General features: G+C 32.4%; 2 protein-coding genes across 5 annotated transcripts in view; one reads left to right on the top strand and one right to left on the bottom strand.

Annotated features, from left to right (window-relative positions):
- trip13 (thyroid hormone receptor interactor 13) overlaps positions 1-7624 on the bottom strand; it is an 11422-nt gene extending 3798 nt beyond the window's left edge. Inside the window, exons 1-10 of one of the 2 annotated variants that reach the window (XM_051131849.1) lie at positions 7535-7624; positions 6998-7098; positions 3775-3928; positions 3562-3688; positions 2604-2659; positions 2215-2305; positions 2059-2131; positions 1909-1972; positions 1742-1828; positions 46-152 (exon numbers count right to left, since the gene is read on the bottom strand). In XM_051131849.1, coding sequence (XP_050987806.1) covers positions 46-152; positions 1742-1828; positions 1909-1972; positions 2059-2131; positions 2215-2305; positions 2604-2659; positions 3562-3688; positions 3775-3928; positions 6998-7080 — 842 coding nt within the window. In that variant the 5' untranslated portion in view covers positions 7081-7098; positions 7535-7624. Of the gene's footprint in view, positions 1-45; positions 153-1741; positions 1829-1908; positions 1973-2058; positions 2132-2214; positions 2306-2603; positions 2660-3561; positions 3689-3774; positions 3929-6997; positions 7099-7192; positions 7282-7534 lie in introns of those variants that run through there. The other variant, XM_051131850.1, reaches the window with a different exon arrangement.
- A 4-nt stretch (positions 7625-7628) lies between these two features.
- Positions 7629-22114, top strand: brd9 (bromodomain containing 9). Of its 3 annotated transcripts, none has more exons than XM_051131846.1 (17): positions 7629-7773; positions 9855-10069; positions 11528-11617; positions 11704-11839; positions 11927-11984; positions 12072-12216; positions 12342-12452; positions 13720-13901; positions 13982-14114; positions 15956-16028; positions 17366-17461; positions 17629-17761; positions 17851-17962; positions 18497-18547; positions 18630-18726; positions 18830-19000; positions 21922-22114. In XM_051131846.1, the coding sequence occupies exons 1-17, from the start codon at positions 7722-7724 to the stop codon at positions 22014-22016; spliced, it is 1950 nt and encodes a 649-aa protein (XP_050987803.1). In that variant the 5' UTR covers positions 7629-7721; the 3' UTR covers positions 22017-22114. The 3 variants fall into 3 exon arrangements, with proteins under 3 accessions (XP_050987803.1, XP_050987804.1, XP_050987805.1); XM_051131847.1 differs by having other exon boundaries at positions 13780-13901; XM_051131848.1 differs by having other exon boundaries at positions 13783-13901.
- Positions 22115-22366: the final 252 nt, after the last annotated feature.

Consider the following 22366-nt stretch of genomic DNA (forward strand, 5'->3'; position numbering starts at 1 on the left):
TGTAGATGAAAGACAGCGGTGCAGAACACATGAAGAGAAACTGACCGTTTGATCTGGTCGAGCTGGGTCAGCACTGAATTGACCACCCTAATAGCGTCGGACGGTTCAGTTCCCGCTTGAGAGGCGCTCCGTGCGGCTGTGAGACTCTCCACCTAAAAACACACATCATTAACCCTCAGAAACAGCTGAGCAAAATGCTTTGTTACAATGATTAAATACCTAACTTTCTCTAAACAGGGGTAAAACAGCAGCAGGCGCACTGAAATGTATTGCAATAACAGATTTTGGGACAAAAAAATGCATTTTAAACACTTTTGGGACATATTTATTTATTTACAAAGTAAGTAGTTGAGGAATATTATTTTTTTATTTATTTTAGTAATTTTTGAATGTACATAAATTTGAGAATTTGCTGGACTTTCTTCTGTTGTTCTCACATAAATTATTAATTTTTTAAAATTAAATTAATGTTAAAGTGTAATTAATTTTATTACAGTATTTAAATGGCCAAATACCAAAAAAATAATGACTAGATCCTTACTGGTTGAAATATAACTGTTTTTGAGAATTATTCTTTTTTTATTTATTTTATATGTCTAGTAATGGGAAAAGGCTCACATGCACTGAATTCTTGAACACAAATTTGACATTTAAAATTTAATTTTTCTAAGCGTAGAAAAAAAAAAAATGCAACGCTGGCCCAGACATTCTTTTGTTATCCTCACATAAATTCCAATTTTTTGTATTGTATTGTATTTTTTTTGTATTAAATTAAATTAAGTGTAAATAATGTTATTACAGTATTTAAATGGCCAAATACCACATATTTGTGTGTTGAATTGCGTTGTCAATTAAAAAAAAAAAAAAAAAAAAAAAAACATATTAAACAATTTTGAACATTTTTGAAATATATATTATATATATATATATATATATATATATATATATATATATATATATATATATATATATATATATATATATATATATATATATACACACACCCATTTATTAAGTATTTGAGAATTATTCTTTTTTTTTTAACTTATTTTAATATTTAATATTTTAATATTTATAGTGGTGAAATATTGCATAATTACTGACAAGAAAATGTAAATGTGTGCACAAATTAGTGCTTATTTAACAAAATGTTGTATTTGCATATTTATAAATAACATTTGAGAAGAGTTGCACTAAATACCCAGAGTTTCAATGTTTTTTCAAATTATTTTACATATGAAATCAGCTTAAACTATTTTTTTTTATAACTAATAGCTTCCTAAAGACACATTAAAGTGTGAAAAAAACAATGAATATCACAACTATCAAAATGCCAGATATGTTTTGGAAATATTGTACTGGAATAAACAACCATTAAGACTGATTATCATTCAGATTCAATTATAATCAAATTATCATTTATGATGTTATTACCAGTGTTTTATCATGGTTACTGAGGCTATGGATTGCTTCATGTGGTAATATCACTGTAAAGCAAGGGTTCTCGTGGTTTATAGCTTTTATAAATCAGTCCATAATGGTCTGATTGTCTTAGCTGGTTTTGGTAGACCAGTCTAAGCAGCTGTTATGTGCCCAAAACCCCTCCAAAACCATTAAACTAGACCAGACTTGGACAACAACCCACCTTAGACTGATTTAAGTGGTTATGTTGAGCAAGTGTAAGTCAAATGCAACAAAATAAAAGACATGAGTGATTTTCAAAAGAACATTAAGAGGAAACCTCATCTATCAGGACGAACACCAAGGCGTCTTTATCATCAATGAGCTCTTGAATCTTCTGAAACATCTTTGTGACGAGTTTTCCACTCTGTAAAAACAGTCAGATGTTAATGAGGTTTCAGACACAGATCTGAGAAAGCATTTCAGACCTGACGGATCCAGCTGTACCTCTGAAAACCACTTGGAGAAGAGACTGTGGCTGTTGATCTCCACGAACTGGCTGTGCACGTACCTGTTTAGGGTGGAAACGCATAAACAATGGTAAACAGACACAGGATGTTCAGCAGCTGCGTTTCTGATTTTATGAAGGTGTCACACCTGCCAGACAGTCTGATGGAGAGTTTCTGGGCAAGTCCTTTACACAGAGACGTCTTCCCTGTGCCAGGCGGCCCTGAGGGGTTATGACAGATATGGCAACTGTATAAACATGGCACGGAAACTGCTGAGCTTTCAAACAAGCTTTTATTGTCTTACCGTGAAGTAACACGACACGATTCCAGGCAATCAAATTGCTGTCTACGTTTCTGTCAGAGAAGAAAATTGTTGTCGAAACGTAATCCAAGAGCTGGAGACCAAAGAGTAGACAAAGTTCATGTTATGGGACGCCAACAGGTAGGGATGGGAGTATGACAATGCAATGGTAGAAACGTCTCAGGTTTGTAATACTGCTTTTAAAGAAATATTTTGCTTACCAAGGCTGCATTTGATCAAAAATACAGTACAAATTGTGAAATATTATTACAATTTAAAATAGCTGTTTTCTATGTGAATATATGTTAAAGTGCAATTTATTTCTTTGAGCAAAGCTGAATTTTCAGCATCATTACTCCAGTCTTCAGTGTCACATGATCCACTTGTCTTACTTGTGTTTTGATGCCTTCCTCATAAATCAAGCTTTCCCAAATGCCATGAAACTCAGCTGGAAGATAAAGAAAATGATGTTATAGTCTTAAAGATGAGTGTAGAATATGCAGCTCTCTGGAACAACATACTGTATATGGTTTTTTGGTTTTTAATGCCTTTAAACTCATACTTGAGTTATTAAAATTTAAATAGAAACTAAATACAATATTTAAGACTAAAGTTACATTTGTATTATAAATACAAATACATTTGAGTAGAAATATTACAGTCCCTTAAAATGTTTTTATTTTTATATTTTTTAATTTTTATTTCTTTAATTTTATTTAAAGGTTTATTAATTTAGTTCTGTGTTTTTTTTTTTTTTTTTTTTTTACATTTTTAGTAGTTTTGTTTGTTTATATATATATATATATAGAGAGAGAGAGAGAGAGAGAGAGATTTATTAATTTTTATTTCAGTTTTAGTTTTAGAACATCAAAATAAAATCAGAAATGTTGCCTTGCAACTAGCCTAAATAAAATGTCTTTTATAAACAGAAAAGTTTTAGTTAACTATAACCCTGACACAAAATGCATTAACTCAATGAATGATTTTTAAATGAGCAGTTAATGCAAAATAAATAAATAAATAAATATTTTAAATATTTTATGCCCCCATGTCATTCCAAATCTTATTATCATTACAATTTTATTTCTGTATTTTATTACATCCTAGGTAGAAAGTTTAAGCTGCTATTTCAAAAAAGCTCAAAATAAATAAAATATATAAATAAATAACAGCAGGCCATGCACCATATTCAAAGTGTTTAAAATCCTTTTGCATTATATTGCAGACAGAAAAACAGCATACAGGTTTGGAATAATAAAATAACCACAGAATCTTAATTTCTAAGTGAATGATTCCATTAAAAAAATTTGTGAATCTGATTTGCATTAAATGCGTGTCATGCATAATCACCTGCTGGGAGGAGCCAATGATTGGCAGCAGAAAGCTCCTCCTCCTCTTCCAGAGCAAGCATGCTCGGACAATCATCATTCAGAGAGAAAATATGAATACAAAGGTTGTGAACCTTCAGATCCACAAGCTGTGGGATATAAGAGAATTAGCACACCCAGTATATATTATATAAAACAGAATGTACATAGAAGACCAAAAAAAAACTGTAATTACTTTTGGGCCAGTTAAATCTGCTACAGTGACTGACTCCACATTTTTGGTTAGAAATTCATCATCAAACTCCGTCCACCTGTAGGTGCCTAAAATGGTGCTGTGTCGATCCAGCAGTGACAACACATGCGTCCTCACTTCAGACTTGTTGGCTGTGCTGCAAACACAAATTCAGAGCATTTAATATACACTGGGAGTCTAAAGATTGGAATAATGAAAATTTTAGAATGTTTTGAAACATTAATGTCTCTTCTGCTCACCAAGGCTGCCTTGATTTGATTAAAAAAAATTAGTAAAAATATGAAATATTATTACAAAATAAAACAACTGTTTTTTATGTGAATATATGATCAAATGTAATTTATACTTGTGATCAAATCTGAATTTTCAGCATCATTACTCCAGTCTTCAGTGTCACATGATCCTCCAGAAATCATTCTAATATGCTGATTTGCTGCTCAAGAAACATTTCCGAATATTATCAATGTTGAAAACAGTGGTGCTGTCCAATATTTTTGTGGAAACTGCTATATATTTTATTTTTCAGGATGCTTTGATGAATAGAAAGTTCAAAAGAACTGCATTTATTTGAAATAGGAATCTTTTGTAACATTGTTAATGTACCTACTGTCACTTTTGATTAAATTAATGTGTCCTTGCTGAATAAAATTGTATTAACTTCTATTAGAATGATCTCTGAACGATCATGTGACACTATATAGGACTAATTTTAACATTCTTGGACACCAGATTTTGGATATGCATGCACTACTTATGTAATCATGTAGCTTTTTATAAATTGTTCATAGCGTTTTGCATTCTGTTAAAAAAGATCTGCAAAACCAAATCAGTGACTAATCATCTCAAAGAATAAATGAATAGAATAAATCATAAACTAGATGAGTAAACCTTGAGAACAAACTTTAAGTTGGCCTGAGAAAGCCTAGACAGAAAGTTTGAAGCAGTTGTAAAAGTATGAAAGCAGCTAGCATGATTTAACACATTGCTTACATGATTTAACATGTTGTTAACATGTTTTAGCATGATTAGCTTGTTGCTTGTATTTTTATAGGCTGATTATAAAGTTGTTAGCATGATTATCATGTTGTTAGCATGATTATCATGTTGCATTATTTGCAAGTTACTAGAATGTTGTTAGCATGATTAGCAAGTTACTAGCATGTTGTTAGCATGTTTCTAACATAATTTGCATGTTACTAACATGTTGTTAGCATGTTTCTAACATGATTAGCATGCTGTTAGCATGAATACCAATTTACTAGCATGTTGTTAGCATGATTAGCATATTACTAGCACATTGCTGCCATGTTTCTAGTATGATTAGCCCATAACTAGCACATTGCTAGCATGATTACTAAGTTACTAACATGTTGTTAGCATGATTAGCATGTTACTAACATGTTGTTAGCATGTTTCTAGTATGATTAGCATGTAGCTAACACCTTGCTAGCATGATTTCTAAGTTACTAGAATGTTGTTTGCATGATTAACATGTTACTACCACGTTATTAGCATGATTAGCAAGTTTCTAGTATGTTGGTAGCATGATTAGCATGTTCCTAGCATGTTCCTAGCATGTTGTTAACATGATTAGCATGTTGGTAGCATGATTAGCGAAGTACTAGCATGTAGCTAGTATGATTAGCATGTTCCTAGCATGTTGTTAACATGATTAGCATGTTACTAGCATGTTGCTAGCATGGTTCTAACATGATTAGCATTCTGGTAGCATGATTAGCAAAGTACTAGCATGTAGCTAGTATGATTAGCATGTTCCTAGCATGTTGTTAACATGATTAGCATGTTACTAGCATGTTGCTAGCATGATTATCAAGTTGCTAGCATGTCGTTAGCATGATTAGCATGTTACTAGCATGTTCTAACATGATTAACATGTTACTAGCATGATTAGCATGTTACTAGCATGTAGCTAGCATGATTAGCATGTTATTAGCAAGTTGCTAGCATGTTGTTAGCATGATTAACTCGTTGCTAGCATGTTGTTAGCATGATTAACATGTTACTACCACGTTATTAGCATGATTAGCAAGTTACTAGTAGGTTGGTAGCATGATTAGCATGTTACTAGCATGTTTCTAGCATGTTTCTAACATGATTAGCATTCTGGTAGCAAGATTAACAAAGTACTAGCATGTAGCTAGTATGATTACCATGTTACTAACACGTTGTTAACATGATTAGCATGTTACTAACATGTTGCTAACATGATTAACATGTTACTAGCATGTTGTTAACATGTCTCCAGTATGATTAGCACGTTACTAGCACATTGCTAGCATGATTACCAAGTTGTTAACATGTTGTTAGCACGATTAGCATGCTATGATTTGCAGCATGATTTACATGTTACTAGCATGTAGCTAGCATGATTAGCATGTTATTAGCAAGTTGCTAGCATGTTGTTAGCATGATTAACAAGTTGCTAGCATGTTGTTAGCATTATTAACATGTTACTACCACGTTATTAGCATGATTAACAAGTTACTAGTATGTTGGTAGCATGATTAGCATGTTACTAGCATGTTGCTAGCATGTTTCTAACATGATTAGCATTCTGGTAGCGTGATTAACAAAGTACTAGCATGTAGCTAGTATGATTACCATGTTACTAGCACGTTGTTAACATGATTAGCATGTTACTAACATGTTGCTAGCATGATTAACATGTTACTAGCATGTTGTTAACATGTCTCCAATATGATTAGCACGTTACTAGCACATTGCTAGCATGATTACCAAGTTGTTAGCATGTTGTTAGCACGATTAGCATGCTACTAGCACATAGCTAGCATGAGTTAGATAGCTCGATAGATTAGAAATATTAGAAATATTAGAGTGAAGCTTAAATGAGTGTAAATGGATTAGAAATAGTACATAGAAGGGAAGCTTGATTGAGCCTCAAGGGATTCTGGGAGTGTTGCTCATTTGAACATTCCGTCAATGTAAGTCTATGGGATTTGTGGTGGTTTTGATAGTCTGGTTTACGAAAACTGTAAGGCGGATCAGTCTGAAAAGATACAGCACACCGAGTCAGACCAGTCTGAAGGTCTGGACTGAGTTTGGTGGTTCTAGCTTGAAATCTCTAGGAGGAGACAGATACCGAAATTTGGCTCAGAAGAAGAAGAAGAAGAATATTCTTAAGTAGTAGATCAGTAAGTTGACTTTCTCAAGACAACTTAATTACCTGTAAGATTTGACATGAACTTCTATGTGCACATCAGGGTGGATGATGCCAACATCATTCATGTGATGCTCAGAAATGTCCATTACTGAAACTGCTGTTGACTGAAAAACACAGAACACACAGTCAAACAACGAAAAACAATCTACACAACGCCAAAAATGACGTCAAGTTCGAATGTGACACATGTAAACAAACCAGATTTATAAACGATGCCTTTGGCAATCACTCAGAAACTAGCAAATTACGCAAAAAGCTAATTAACCAGCAACCACTTAGCAAGTAACAATAACAGTGTGGCACTTCATGTGTTAGTATTCTTAATGTGAACGCACAAACGTGCTGTTTAACTAGGGAGCTCAGTAAGTTTTGAAACGCAGCCTTCATTATTGTAAACATCACTCAGGTTCGCGAATCAAACAACGAGCGGAAGAACCGCTTTCTGATTTCTTATGTCTACTCATGTATATTGTGTTAACTGTCAGGTTAGTTAAAAGATAAACTAAATGCAGAAAGCGCAGTGGAATGAAACACACTCACCTCACAACAGCGACAAACTCGAACTACCCGCGCTAACGGTGACGTCAGCCTGCCCCGGAATCGACACCGCCTGAAACCGGAAGTTAATCGTAGCGGCTAATGTTGTTGTTGTACCGAAGAGCGGCAGTAAGACGTACGCGAATTCTGCTAGATTAAACCGGATTTTACCACTTAAATAAAGACAAAAATGGGGAAGAAGCACAAGAAACACAGACCCGAGTGGAGAGCGGTTGAAGGAGGTAAAATGTTACATATGCGTGAAAATCGCTTTGATTCATTCTAAGTTCTGCAAGTCTGTGTATTTTTCCAATTAGTGAATAAAGACATGGTGTATCATGGCGTTGTCTAAATTATAGAGAATCTTAATTAGATTCTAAGGACCTCCGTCCTAATACTTAAAGACAGCTATGTATTTTCTTGTTTGAAGACCCAAATTATATTGTGTTTTAAGATTATAAATGTTTATATGTTGTTTAAAATGTTATTTGGAAAATATTTAGTTTTTATTGCATTACATAATTTCGTTGAATTCTACTCTTCTGTACTGAACTGTTAGATGCATCATTTATTTATTTAAATCGATTTCTATTATTTATTTATTTGTTTGTTTGTCTGGTATTTTACTAAAATGTTTTACTTTAATATTTTTCATTTATTTATTTTTAGTCTTATTTTTATTTGATTTATTTAATTTAATTAATTGGAATGACTTATTTGATTTATTTATTTTACTAAAATTTTTATTTACTATTATTTACTATTTAGTATTTTAGCTTAATTTAAATTAATTTTATTTATTTATTTGTTTGTCTGATATTTTACTAAAATGTTTTACTTTAATATTTTTCAATTATTTATTTTTAGTCTTATTTTTTATTTGATTTATTTATTTAAATTAATTAATTGGAATGACTTATTTGATTTATTTATTTTACTAAAATGTTTATTCACTATTATTTACTATTTAGTATTTTAGCTTAATTTAAATTAATATTATTTATTTATTTGTTTGTCTGATATTTCACTAAAATGTTTTACTTTAATATTTTTCATTTATTTATTTTTAGTCTTATTTTTTATTTGATTTATTTATTTAAATTAATTAATTGGAATGACTTATTTGATTTATTTATTTTACTAAAATGTTTATTTACTATTATTTACTATTTACTATTTTAGCTTAATTTAAATTAATATTATTTATTTGTTTGTTTGTTTGTTTGTCTGGTATTTTACTAAAATTTGTTTTATTTTAATATTTTTCATTTATTTATTTTTAGTCTTATTTTTTTATTTGATTTATTTATTTAAATTAATTAATTGGAATGACTTATTTGATTTATTTATTTTACTAAAATGTTTATTTACTATTATTTACTATTTACTATTTTAGCTTAATTTAAATTTATATTATTTATTTGTTTATTTGTTTGTTTGTTTGTTTGTTTGTCTGGTATTTTACTAAAATGTTTTATTTTAATATTTTTCATTTATTTATTTTTAGTCTTATTTTAATTTGATTTATTTATTTAAATTAATTAATTGGAATGACTTATTTGATTTATTTATTTTACTAAAATGTTTATTTACTATTATTTACTATTTAGTATTTTAGCTTAATTTAAATTAATATTATTTATTTGTTTGTTTGTTTGTCTGGTATTTTACTAAAATTTGTTTTATTTTAATATTTTTCATTTATTTATTTTTAGTCTTATTTTTTTATTTGATTTATTTATTTAAATTAATTAATTGGAATGGTTCATTAGATTTATTTATTTTACTAAAATGTTTATTTTACTAGTATTTACTATTTACTATTTTTAGCTTAATTTAAATTAATATTATTTATTTATTTATTTAAATACCTTGCTGCTACTTTTTTATGTATTTTATTATTTATTGTTGTATTATTGTTTAATATTGTTTAATTTATTTGATCTCATTGTTTATTTATGTGGTTTAATATTAATATACATTTGTTACCCTGTCTCCAGACCCCATTTTAAAACCCCTGGTCTAAATGATTTTATAATTGATAATGACTATATTTATAATGTGTCTGAATGGAGCACTGTCTCACTCCTGTCTTTATTTGTTTTTGTTTTTTGTTTTTTTATTGCTGTAGTTAGTTTAACAGGACTGTCAGGGGATATTTTGTTGTATTTACACTAGATGTTGGGTTTGATCTCATGATGCTTCTTGTAATCTATTACTAGAGGTAAATGAGAAGTCAAAACAGAAGAAATGTCATTAAGTCTGTTCATGTATGAAAAAGCCTTCAAACTGACTCTTGATGTCTCTGTGTGGTGTTTTTCAGACTACGAGGACAAACCTCTGGATAAACCCCTGAAGCTGGTGCTCAAGGTGGGCGGCAGTGAAGTGACCGAGCTCTCCGGCTCCGGACACGACTCCAGTTACTATGATGACCGTTCTGACCACGAGTGGGAGCGGCACAAAGAGAAGAAAAAGAAGAAGAAGAAGAAATCGGAGAAGGAGAAATACGTAGATGATGAGGAGAGGAGAAGGAGGAAGGTGAGTGAAAAGACTCTTAAACACTCATATTTAGACATGAATGACTACACAGTATGAAAATGTTCAACATCATATTGGATAAGCTAAAAGTTCTGCCAAAATGTGCAGTATACAAGGCTGCATGAAATACTGTATCCCACAGTGAAAAAAGATTAGTAAACCAGAAATTATATTTCAGCCTTTTTCTTGCTTCATTATTTGATCACACTGCCAAAAGTTGAGTGATTTTGACTCAAAAACAGTTTCAAAATGCAAAGTAACTTATTTCAATGATAACTGGATGTTAATTGCTGAGTTAGATATGCAACATAATGCAACGTAAAGCTGAAATAAAAAATAATAAAAATTATATACACATATTTAAAAAAATGACAAAAGCACAGAGCAAAATTACTAAAACGTTAACAAAAATTATACTGCAAATGTAAAATTAAAAGCAAATTCTAACTATTAATAAAATTTAATGCAACAAAAATATCACTGATTCCACCAGGAATGTAGTAGTTAACTAAAACTAGAGCCATAAAAGCGTTTTTGTTATTTTAAATAATCGTCAACATTAACTGAAATATATATTTTTTTTATTTCAGCTAGTTGCCACGCAACGTTATTATTTTCATTTAGTGTAGCTTAATATACTAAAATAAATAAAACTGAAATAAAAATTAATAAAAAGCTATATAGACACATTTTATTTAAAAAAAAAGCTACTAAAAATGATAAAACACAACAAAATTACTAAAACTTTAACAAATTAAAATGAAAATGAAAAATGCAGTAATTAAAAATAATAAAAAAAAAAAAAAAAGTTAACTGAAATAAAATTGAAATATAAGTACATTTCTTTAAATTTCAGCTAGTTGCCAAGCAACATTATGATTTTCATTTAGTTTAGCTTAATATACTAAAATAAATAAAACTAAAAAAGAGTAATAAAAATCTATGAAGACACATTTTATTACAAAAAAACTGCTAACAATGATAAAACACAACAAAATTAATAAACCTTTAACAAAATGAAAATGGAAAATGCAAAAATTAAAAATGATTCAAAATATTAAAAAAAAACATTAACTGAAATAAAATTGAAATATAAAAACATTTCTTTAAATTTCAGCTAGTTGCCAAGCAACATTATCATTTTTTAGTTTAGCTTAATATACTAAAATAAATAAAACTGAAATAAAAATGAATAAAAAGCTATATAGACACAAAAATAACAATGATAAAACACAACAAAACTACTAAAACTTAAACAAATGAAAATAAAAATGCAAAAATGAAAAATAATTCAAAATTTAAAAAGATAGTTTTAATAGTGTCTAAGTGATACTAAAATAACACTGATTACACAGGCACAAATCTAACCCTATTTATTTTATTTATTTTTTTTTTTTTTTGAAAATTAAAAAATATAGTTACTGTTCATCTTACAAATGCTGTATGTATTTGATCCAGGAAGAGAAAAAGAAAAAGCGTGAAAGAGAGCAATCAGAAAACGCTGCCAGTGCACCAGTGGAGCCGTTCACCCTGCCGAAACCCGTGGAGGTAAAGCCAGCGAAAGCCTTTGTGATGACGATCCAGAGGTTAGTTAGTTAGTTGAGTGCTGTTACTAAAGGAACGTTCTGTCTCAGGTGGTTCTAGAGGAGAAGAAGAGGAAGCGGGACAAATTTGAATCGGAATCAGAAGCAGATGAATTTCATCCTGGAGTGAAAGTAGAAGTGGAGCAGCAGGCGGATCGGCCCGTACGAGCCTGTCGAACTCAACAAGGTACAACTGCATGCATATCTGTATAAAAATGTTAGAAATGACTTTCAGGTGATTTTTCTTATTGTTTGTCCTTTTGGCTTTTTCTAGAAAACGAAGCCACTCCTCGCCAGCAGCTCTTGGAGCATTTCTTGCGTTTGCTTCAGAGGTGAGATCCTGTAAAAACAGACAGCATTGTAATTCTAGACTTTCCTCTTATCTGCATTATATAAGGACGATCTTTCTGTCTCAACAGGAAAGATCCACACGGATTCTTCGCCTTCCCAGTGACAGACGCCATTGCGCCAGGATACTCCATGATAATCAAACATCCCATGGACTTCAGCACAATGAAGGACAAAATCGGTGCAAACGAATACAAAACAATCACAGAATTCAAGGTATGCAAGTGTCCTGCTCTTTTATCTTCATTTTCACATTTTTTGTGAACTACTAACACATTTTAGGCATCACTGAAATGACTATAAAAATGTAACTGTTTTCTGTCTGATGTGTGAATCTCCAGGCAGACTTCAAGCTGATGTGTGACAACGCCATGGTTTATAACCGACCGGAGACGGTTTACTACAAAGCTGCTAAGAAACTTCTCCACACGGGATTCAAAATGATGAGCAAAGTAACATTTTTAATCCAGTTTGGTTTTGGTTATTTTTTGCCTTTGCTGTTCATCCTCCAGCTCATTCGTGCCATCATTCCCATTCAATTTGGATGCGTGTGGTTATAATAATCTGAATACTTGGGTAAATATTAGTGTTATTTATATGCAGTGGGGTCCAAAAGCTTAAAAAATGTTTTGTTAATTGAAATAAAATAAGCAATAACTTTAATAAATGTATTATATTTCAGCTAGCTGCCAATGCAACATTTCTTAATTTCATCTAGTTTGACTTTTAAGTAATAAAATAACTAAAACTAAATAAAAAAAAAAAAATCAATAAATGAATAATAACAATGACAAATGCACAGCAAAATTACTAAAACTTTTACTAAAATTAAAGTTTAAACAGAAAATATAAAAATAAAATCTCATTCAAAATATAGGAAAAAACTATATACCTAACAAAAATGCTTTTCAAATTAAATCCAACATTTTTCATTACAAATTTAATGACCAGGACAACAGTTAATATGATTTCAGAATATTCCAAGGAGCATTTGTAATTGCAAAGCCTGGAAATTTCATAAACAAAATTAATAAAATAAAAAAAATATATATTTAAAAATGTAAAAAATTAATACAATTTTTAAAAAGTGATGGAAATGACTATTAATATAATATAATATAATATAATATTGCAAAAATTCATTATTTTATATATGCACATTAATATAATATAATATAATATAGTATATGAAGTCTTCAGATGCAAAAACCTCCAAGTCCGTCTGAGTTTTTTTTTTTTTTTCTTTTAAATGAGCATTTTATTAGGCTCAGACTTACAGATTTTTGCATCTAAAGTCTTTATATTGTATTATATAAATTACATATATACATATATAATTTAAGATAATATTTCAAATTCAGAATCTTAAATATTCTTGATTTTTTTTTTTTTTTTTTTTTTTTTTTTTTTGTAATTTTCTTTTTTCTTTTTTTTTCCAAAATCCTAAAACTGTTCATTTTTAGTATTAGATAGGACAAAAATAATTTTATTACATTAGTGAGATGCAAGCATTGCATCGAGCAGTTACTGTGTGATGATCAATTTTTCTCAAGTGCCCTGTGGATTCAAAGACGAGCATTTCCACCATCCAGTCTGTTTCTTTATTTCAATCCATCCCGTGTTGGACGTCCCGCGTCTCCCATCTTCATGGCAAACCTAAGACCTCCCGCAGGAGGAGTAAATGGGTGCTGTGTTGCTCTATTTGTGCTCTGTTCACAGGAGCGGCTGTTAGCTTTGAAGCGCAGCATGTCTTTTATGCAGGACATGGATTTCTCTCAGCAGGCTGCCATTTTGGGAGATGACGACATTACACCTGAGGAACCGGTGACGGAGATCCTGCCGATCCACACAGAGTACCCCAAAAAATCCAAAAAGCAGCCTGTCAAAGAGCCCATCATCAGGTAAAGCGATGATCTGCAGCAGGTCTGAATGTTTCTCATGTTTCTGAGTGTGCGATTGAGCAGATGTGTTGCTCGTCTAGTGATCTGTACGAGCTGGAGGGCAACGCCTGCAGTTTGACGGACAGCACGGCGGAGGAGCACGTATTGGCGCTGGTGGAGCATGCGGCGGATGAAGCACGGGATCGAATCAACCGTTTCATGCCAAACTCTAAGGTGCAGCCAAGTTTCTTACATTCACAATGTTTTACACGTGTTGTAAATCTCTGTGTGACTCGAGCTGCAAGTCATGCAATTCAGCAAAAAAAAAAAAAACAGCAGAAGAGACATGTACAAGAAGAAAACATCTATTGTAGCTTGTCAGATACTAAAAATATCATATATGAGAAGTTGTGGACTCCTGTTGTGTTTATGGGTCTTTCTGTTATGGGTTGATGTGACTCACATATTTTGATGTTCAAAATGAGCTTGACTTAAATTAACATCAAAAACCACTAAAACGCTCCTTATTTTTGTGCTTTATTTTAATTATTTTTACAATATTTTTTTATTGCAAATGATATAATCAGGATAAAAGTCAACATGGTTTGTAAAATGTTCTAAAGAGTGTCTTTTGCTCATAAATGGAAGCAAAAACATCTGAGTTTTTCAGGATTCACATTTGCAAAAATATCATGGAACTTTAAAATTGTGATTGCAAAGCCTGGAGTATTTAACAAAATGTTTAACATTGATGTAAAATTCTATTAAATATGAAAATGTATAATGCAATATTATATATATATATATATATATATATATATATATACACTACCGTTCAAAAGTTTGGGGTCAGTACATTTTTATTGTTTCTTTTTTTTTTTTTTTAAGAAATTAATACTTTTATTCACCAAGGATGTATTAAGTTAATAATTAAAAGTTTATTAAAAATTAATAATAAATAATTTACATTGTTATAAAATATTTATATTTTGAATAAACACTGTACTTTTTAAACTTGTTATTCATGAAAGAATCCTGAAAAAAAAGAAATCACAGTTTCCAAAAAATATTTGGCAGCACAACTGTTGATATTATCCAACATTGATCATTCTAATAATAAATCCGCATATTAGAATGATTTCTGAAGGATCATGTGACACTTAAGACTGGAGTAACAGCTGATAAAAATTCAGCTTTTCATCACAGGAATAAATTCTATTTTAAAGTATGTTAAAATAAAAAACATTATTTTATATTGTAAAAACATTTTGCAATATTACTGTTTTTTTTCTATATTTTTAATCAAATAAATGCAGCCTTGATGAGCATAAGAGACTTCTTTAAAGACTATTACAAGTCTTACTGACCCCAAACTTTTGAACGGTAGTGTATATATATATATATTATTACTATTTATTTTCAGGATTAAAATTGGGTGTTGGTCAAATTGAGGATTAAAGTAAATATTTTAGATAATTCCCTAATGCTTTCAGCTTCAAATAAGTTAGTATTCTCAGTTCCATCTAATCAATTTAAATTAAATATTAAATAAGCAATCCGCAAAACCAAGGGTCAAGTTTTTGAAATCATTTGAATAAATAAGCTTTCCAGTGATGTATGGGTTGTTATGATAAGACAATATTTGGCCGAGATACAACAATTTGAAAATATGAAATCTGAGAATGCAAAAAAAAAAAAAAATCAAAATATTGAGAAAATTACCTTTAAAGTTGTCCAGATGAAGGTCTTGGCAATGCATAGTACTAATCAAAAATTAAGTTTTGAAATATTTACGGTAGGAAATTTACAAAACATCTTCACAAAACATGATCTTTACTTAATATCCTAATGATTTTTGGCATAATAATCATTTTGACCCATACAATGTATTTTTGCCTATTGCTACAAATACACCCATGCTACTTAAGACTGGTTTTGTGGTCCAGGGTCACATATGTTTTTCCTCAACCACATCAGTTGTGGTTGTGGTAGACTGATAGTATAAACAATGTTTATTGCAATACTACCGGAGTTTATTATCCCTAACCAGAGCATTTGTTTTATTTTGCATATAGATTGGCTACCTTAAAAAGGACTCTGAAGGTTCCCTCATCTACACTGTCGTGAATCAAGATCCTGAAACAGAAGGTATGAACATCACTCACACAACTTTATATATATGGGTCAAAGATGAAAAAGGGTTTAAGCATAAAAACAGTACTGTGTAATACTGCTTTAAATTGTTGTTTTTCCAAAAAAAAAAATGTAAAAGTTTTCTATTTAATTAATTGCATTTTTGTTTTTTGTTTTAGTTTTTGAGCAAAAAAAATAGATATTATACATTTTCCCTAATTTACAGAAGACACCCACTAAAATGTCATTCAGTATAACAATTTTTTCAACAAAAATCAGTTTATGACATATTAAAAGACTAATTACTTTCACCCCAAATACTAATTAGTTGTAATTCTACATTTTTTACATTTGCCCATTTGTCAGTAAGAATTTTTTACTCATTTAAAACACAATAAAATGTAATGTGCTCTCTTATTCTTTTATATATTATAATATGTACAAGTCAGAATAAGCATGTTGTTTGGATTTTTACATAAATATTGTGTTACAGTGAATGACAGTGTAACATTATTTCAACCAAATTTTGACATTTTATTCTCCAAAAACGTATTGAAACCTTAAAAGTAGACACTTTACTTACATTTAATGTGCTTTCTATGGACATAAAATCACTTTTGTAAATTTCTTTTGATGTGGACATCTTAACGTATTTGACCCACGTGTGTGTGTGTATGAAAATTGCTGAACTAGTAAATAATAAGGTGGTAATTTGCCATGCAAATTACAATTTTAAAGTTTACAGGTCTGCACAGTGATTATGAAAATTAACCTTGTAAAGTTGAAACACTTTAATGAATCTTTAGACAAAATATTTTTGCATGTTTTTTGTTAAGTATCATATTTGATCCATAAGGCTTTTATGGCTAATATTTTATGATATAGTGAGAATACAAAGGAAAAAATAGCTGTGTTTTATTTAGAAAAAAACTGAGCACAGATTTGGTGCAGATTATGTTTATATGGAAAAAAAAGATGAAATTTTGACGCTTGCAATTTAAATCAGTGAGATCTTTATAACAGTAAAACAGATAGTTACATAAAATGATATAAATATCAGTTGTCACTCTATATTTACAATAATATGTCTTAGTAAAATGGTATTTAAATGATCAAAACATATAATGCAGTGCAATCCAATGATGATTGAGAGGTGAACAAATAAACGTTCCTCAAAAGCTAGATGATTATATTTGAACATGATTTCAAATAAATAAAATATGATAAATATGAAAGCCTTTATAGGGTTAAAATGCCACTTGATGTCAGAAAGGTTGCTGACTTTGTTGCAGGAAGTTTATTCAGAGCAATAACATCATATATCTAAAGAGTATATTGATTATCGTTCACAGAGGAAGAGACTCATCCTGTAGATTTGAGCTCTTTGGCAAACAAGCTCATACCTGGATTGACGTCACTGGGATTTAAAGACGACAGGAGACACAAAGGTAACATTTTCAAACATTAATATTATTTTTAGGGTCGTGAATCACATCTCCAAATGATTAAATCCCGAAGTAAAATCAGAATCACAACCAGAATCTTTGGTCTTTTTTGCATGCGTCTGTCATCGCGAAGAAATTGTTAAAGAATTTGTCCTCTTGTTTTGTTTCAGTGACGTTCTTGAGCAGCGCGTACAACACTCAGACTCTTCAGAACAACTCCGTTTATCCTGACCTGCTTCCGGAGGAGATGGACATGCTGTATTCCGCTTATGGAGACGAGACCGGGGTCCAGTGCGCTCTCAGGTGTTGAGACCAAACCTACGTCTCATATAAATGTGTTGCAGCTTGTTTGACTTTGTTGTTTAATGGGGATTTCTGTGTGTGTTCTTCAGTCTGCAGGAGTTTGTCAAGGGTTGTGGGACTTTTACCAGAAGACTTGTAGATGATTTGCTGGATAAAATGACGGCTGGTGATCATTCGAAAGCAGTCGTCCAAATCCGACAGGTATGAAAAATCAACAAAAATGTCTTATTTTTATTCAGAAAGGATGCATTAAATTGATCAAAAGTGACAGTAAAGAGTTATAATGTGACAAAAGATTTCTCTTTCAAATAAATGCTGTTCTTTTGAACTTTCTATTGATCTGTGAGTCCTGAAAAATAAAATGTATCACCGCTTCCACAAAAATATTGGGCAGCACAACTGATTTCAACATTGATAATAATCAGAAATGTTTGTTGAGCAGCAAATCAGCATATTAGAATCATTTCTGAAGGATCATGTGACACTGAAGACTGGAGTAATGATGCTGAAAATTCAGCTTTGATCACAGAAATAAATTATGTTTTAACATAAATTCACATTGAAAACTATTTTTTTAAGTGTAAAAATATTTCACAATTTTATTATATTTTTGATCAAATAAATACAGCTTTTGTCCCGCCCAGAAGAGACATTTCAAAAACATTAAAAACATCATACAGACCCCAAACTGTTGAACTATAAATAAATATATAATAAATGTTTTTTGTATTTCAGAAGAGGAACATGCCAGTTGATGACACTAAATCTAGTTTATGTGACATGCCGGTAAGAATTATATATCTTTCGTTATATAAGTTTCAAACCTTTTAAAGTGGCATATAATGACATTTTCTCTGTGTTTACTTAGGGAACAGATGGAAGTGGCATAGAAGCGGGTTCAGTTCTGGATTTCATGTCCATGAAGAGCTACCCAAACATGTCTCTAGATGTGCTCAACACATTAGGTGAGTCATATATCACACATCAAAACCTCCCAGTTGTGTAGGTCTCTGTTTGCATTTGGTTTACTGATGCACTAGTTGATCAGTGGTGTTTTCTGATCTGTAGGTAAATGTGTGAAGAAAGAGCCGGAGCATGAAGACGGTCATCAGCACTTTGACGATGCAGCCAAACTCCTGCAGGAGTTCCAGGATGCAGCGGTGGACAGGGTCGGATCCCGACCGTCCTCCAATCTCTCGTCCCTGTCAAACGCTTCAGAGAGGGATCAGCACCATTTAGGTAGAGTCATATTTAGAATTTATGCATCACAGGCATTATTTTTAGGGGTTCAAGTGCTTAGCATTGAAACCCTATTGTAATTGCTAAAATGGTCACTGATCAGTGATCTCCATGTAAATCTGATCGTGCAGACCAAAAAATTTGTAGGGATGGTAGTACTCACACCGCGGACAATATCACCAAAGCTCCTAATCGGCCTGACGGAGGCAAAAGTACGGAATTGCTCGTAACTCCTAAACCGTCAGTCGCAGACTCAAGTGTCTTATGGCGTTTCTGGTATTTTGGATTCTTTGCAAAACCTACTTTTGCAAACTAGTCCTAGGTTTTTCACCTGGCTGGAACCAAACCCGTGCAGAAAAATCTCTGGAGAGCGAATATCAATAATTGTCAAAAAAAAGTCTAACTTTCGACTCGCCGTCGCAAAGGGACGCCAAAACTTTGAAAGGGATGGGCCCACTTTTAGTAAAATGCCTATAATATCTTTCCCAAACTCAGACCACTTATGTATGAGTTCAATCTGAGGTCACAGGACAAAATGGCAGAGCTTGGCCACTTGGTGGCACTATAAAAGGGAAAAAACATAAAAATGGCTTTATGCACGCTACCATTTGTCCTATCAACATGAAAATTGCTGTGCACAGTCTTGGTCCAAAATGCCACAAGTGTCTATAGGGATATTTGCGTATCTCAAAGTAAATGGCCACCATTGGCAGATGAATTTTGGGCACCTATTAGACATGGATAACGGAGGCCGATTGGAATGAAACTTGGTGGGCCTGTTCAACTCACGGCCCCAAAGGTCTGAGAGAAATGTGAAAGAAATTAGCCACTGGGGGGGGGGGCAATATCGCACTTTCAAAAGGCGTAAACAACTGTGTTGCTCGTTTTTCGCACATACATGCAGTATTCGCATCATACGATAGTACTCCTCATTTCAGACAACTTGCCTCTAGAACCACCCCGTCAACGAAGTCATTTGTTAAATGATTGAGAAGATGTAAAAAAACCTACTTTTACAAACTAGTCCTAGGTTTTTCACCCGGTCGGAACCAAACCAGTGCAGAAAGAATCTCTGAAGAGTGAATATCAATAATTATAAAAAAAAAAAGGCTAAATTTCGACTCACCGTCGCAAAGGGACGCCAAAATGTTCAAAAAATTATTGAGCTAGAGAGTCCAGCGAATCGTACTGCAGTGGGTTTTTTGTAATTGAGCAGAAAACCTAGGACTAGTTCGCAAAAGTAGGTTTTTTACATAACAATCGTTTAACAAACGATTTGCTTGACAGCAGTGGTTCTAGAGGCAAAGTTGTCTGGAATGAGGAGTTCTATTGTATGATACAAATATCGCTTACGCCCTTGAAAAATGCGATATTGACTGTGAGTTGAACAGGCCCACCAAGTTTCGTTCCACCAAGTTTCGAAACACACAGTTGTTTACGCCTTTGAAAAGTGCAATATAGCCCCCCCAGTGGCCAATTTCTTTCACATTTCTCTCAGACCCTTGGGGCCATGAGTTGAACAGGCCCACCAAGTTTCATTCCAATCAGCCTCCGTTAGCCAAGTCTGATAGGTGCCCAAAATTCATCTGCCAATGGTGGCTATTTATACGCAAATATCCCTATAGACACTTGTGGCACTTTGGACCAAGACTGCACAGCAATTTTCATGTTGCTAGGATTCTACTTTTAGTAGAATGCCTATAACTCCTGAACGGAATGAAATATCTTTACCAAACTCAGAACACTTATGTATGAGTTCAATCTAAGGTCGCAGAACAAAAATGGCAGAGCTTGGCCACTTGGTGGCACTATAAAAGGGAAAAAACATAAAAATGGCTTTACATACGCAACCGTTTGTCCTAGCAACATGAAAATTGCTGTGCAGTCTTGGTCCAAAGTGCCACAAGTGTCTATAGGGATATTTGCGTATAAATAGCCACCATTGGCAGATGAATTTTGGGCACCTATGAGACTTGGCTAACGGAGGCTGATTGGAATGAAACTTGGTGGGCCTGTTCAACTCATGGCCCCAAGGGTCTGAGAGTAATGTGAAAGAAATTGGCCACTGGGGGGGGCTATATTGCACTTTTCAAAGGCGTAAACAACTGTGTGTTTCGAAACTTGGTGGAACGAAACTTGGTGGGCCTGTTCAACTCACAGCCCCAAAGGTCTGAGAGAGATTGGAAATAAATTGGCCACTTAGGGGGGTCAATATCGCATTTTTCAAGGGCGTAAGCGATATTTGTATCATACAATAGAACTCCTCATTCCAGACAACTTTGCCTCTAGAACCACTGCTGTCAAGCAAATCGTTTGTTAAACGATTGTTATGTAAAAAACCTACTTTTGCGAACTAGTCCTAGGTTTTCTGCTCAATTACAAAAAACCCACTGCAGTACGATTCGCTGGACTCTCTAGCTCAATAATTATCAAAAAGTTGTTTAGAAAAAGGGGCCTGTCCGAATTTACCCCAAATCCTATACAGCCTAAAGGAAAACTCAAAACTTCACGAAACCTGCTGAGCACGTGCGACAGGTGATTCTAAACAAGCATGCAAAGTTTTAAGGAGATCGGACCACAGGTAGCGCTATAGCAATCATAAACGTTACAGAACATAATATTTCTATGGTAAATTACCTGTATTTGCAAAAAAGGCTTGCTACATAATGTCTTTTTGCATAAGTGCTTGAACCCCAGTAATCGCTGCTTGCAGTTAAATTATTTATTTATTTTTATGGTGATATTAAAAAGTCTAAAACATCAGTCAGACTACAGAAGGCATGGAGTTAATTATGCGCAACAGCAAAGTTTTGATCATTTAGAGGCCTCTGCATATCAAATATGATACAGTAGGCTTTTAAGGGTTAAAAGAAATCTTAATATTCTGATATTAACTTAATTTGTTTGTTCTCTGTGATCAGGAAGTTCACCTCATCTTGGTGATCAGACAGAGATGGTTCAGGACCCGTATGAGTTCCTGCAGTCTCCAGAACCCGGATCCACCGCCAACAGCTGATGTGACACGCTGTAATTATGTGCTGTTCTAAAGGACTGTAAGCTTGTACAGATTCACCGCATCACGTGCTTGTTTTTAAATAAAAGCTCTGTGTCTGATTTCCTTTTTTCATATGGTTGTTAAAACGTTTTTTTTTTTTTGTTGTTTTTTCTGACTGCAGTTTTGATCTGCACTAGTGCTTTACCTTAAACTCACATTAATGTGTAGGTTTGCTTCTCTTTTTTTATCTTATGAACTTTAGGAAGTAGCATTTTACATCTCTAAAACCCTTTGTCCAAATATCTTTGTGGTTCTCAAATGGTTTTGTTTCAGGAGTCATTTTACACGCAGCCAAACAAAGTGACACAACT

The sequence above is a fragment of the Labeo rohita genome, chromosome 16, assembly GCF_022985175.1.
Source record: "Labeo rohita strain BAU-BD-2019 chromosome 16, IGBB_LRoh.1.0, whole genome shotgun sequence".
NCBI classification, from domain to species: domain Eukaryota; kingdom Metazoa; phylum Chordata; class Actinopteri; order Cypriniformes; family Cyprinidae; genus Labeo; species Labeo rohita.

Bases quoted from the DNA above. Each gene is read 5' to 3' on its own strand.
- brd9 (XM_051131846.1), top strand. From the start codon at position 7,722: ATGGGGAAGAAGCACAAGAAACACAGACCCGAGTGGAGAGCGGTTGAA. The intron at 11,618-11,703 runs GTAAAGCCAGCG...GTTCTGTCTCAG, and splicing joins CCCTGCCGAAACCCGTGGAG to GTGGTTCTAGAGGAGAAGAA. The intron at 17,762-17,850 runs GTGTTGAGACCA...TGTGTTCTTCAG, and splicing joins GGGGTCCAGTGCGCTCTCAG to TCTGCAGGAGTTTGTCAAGG.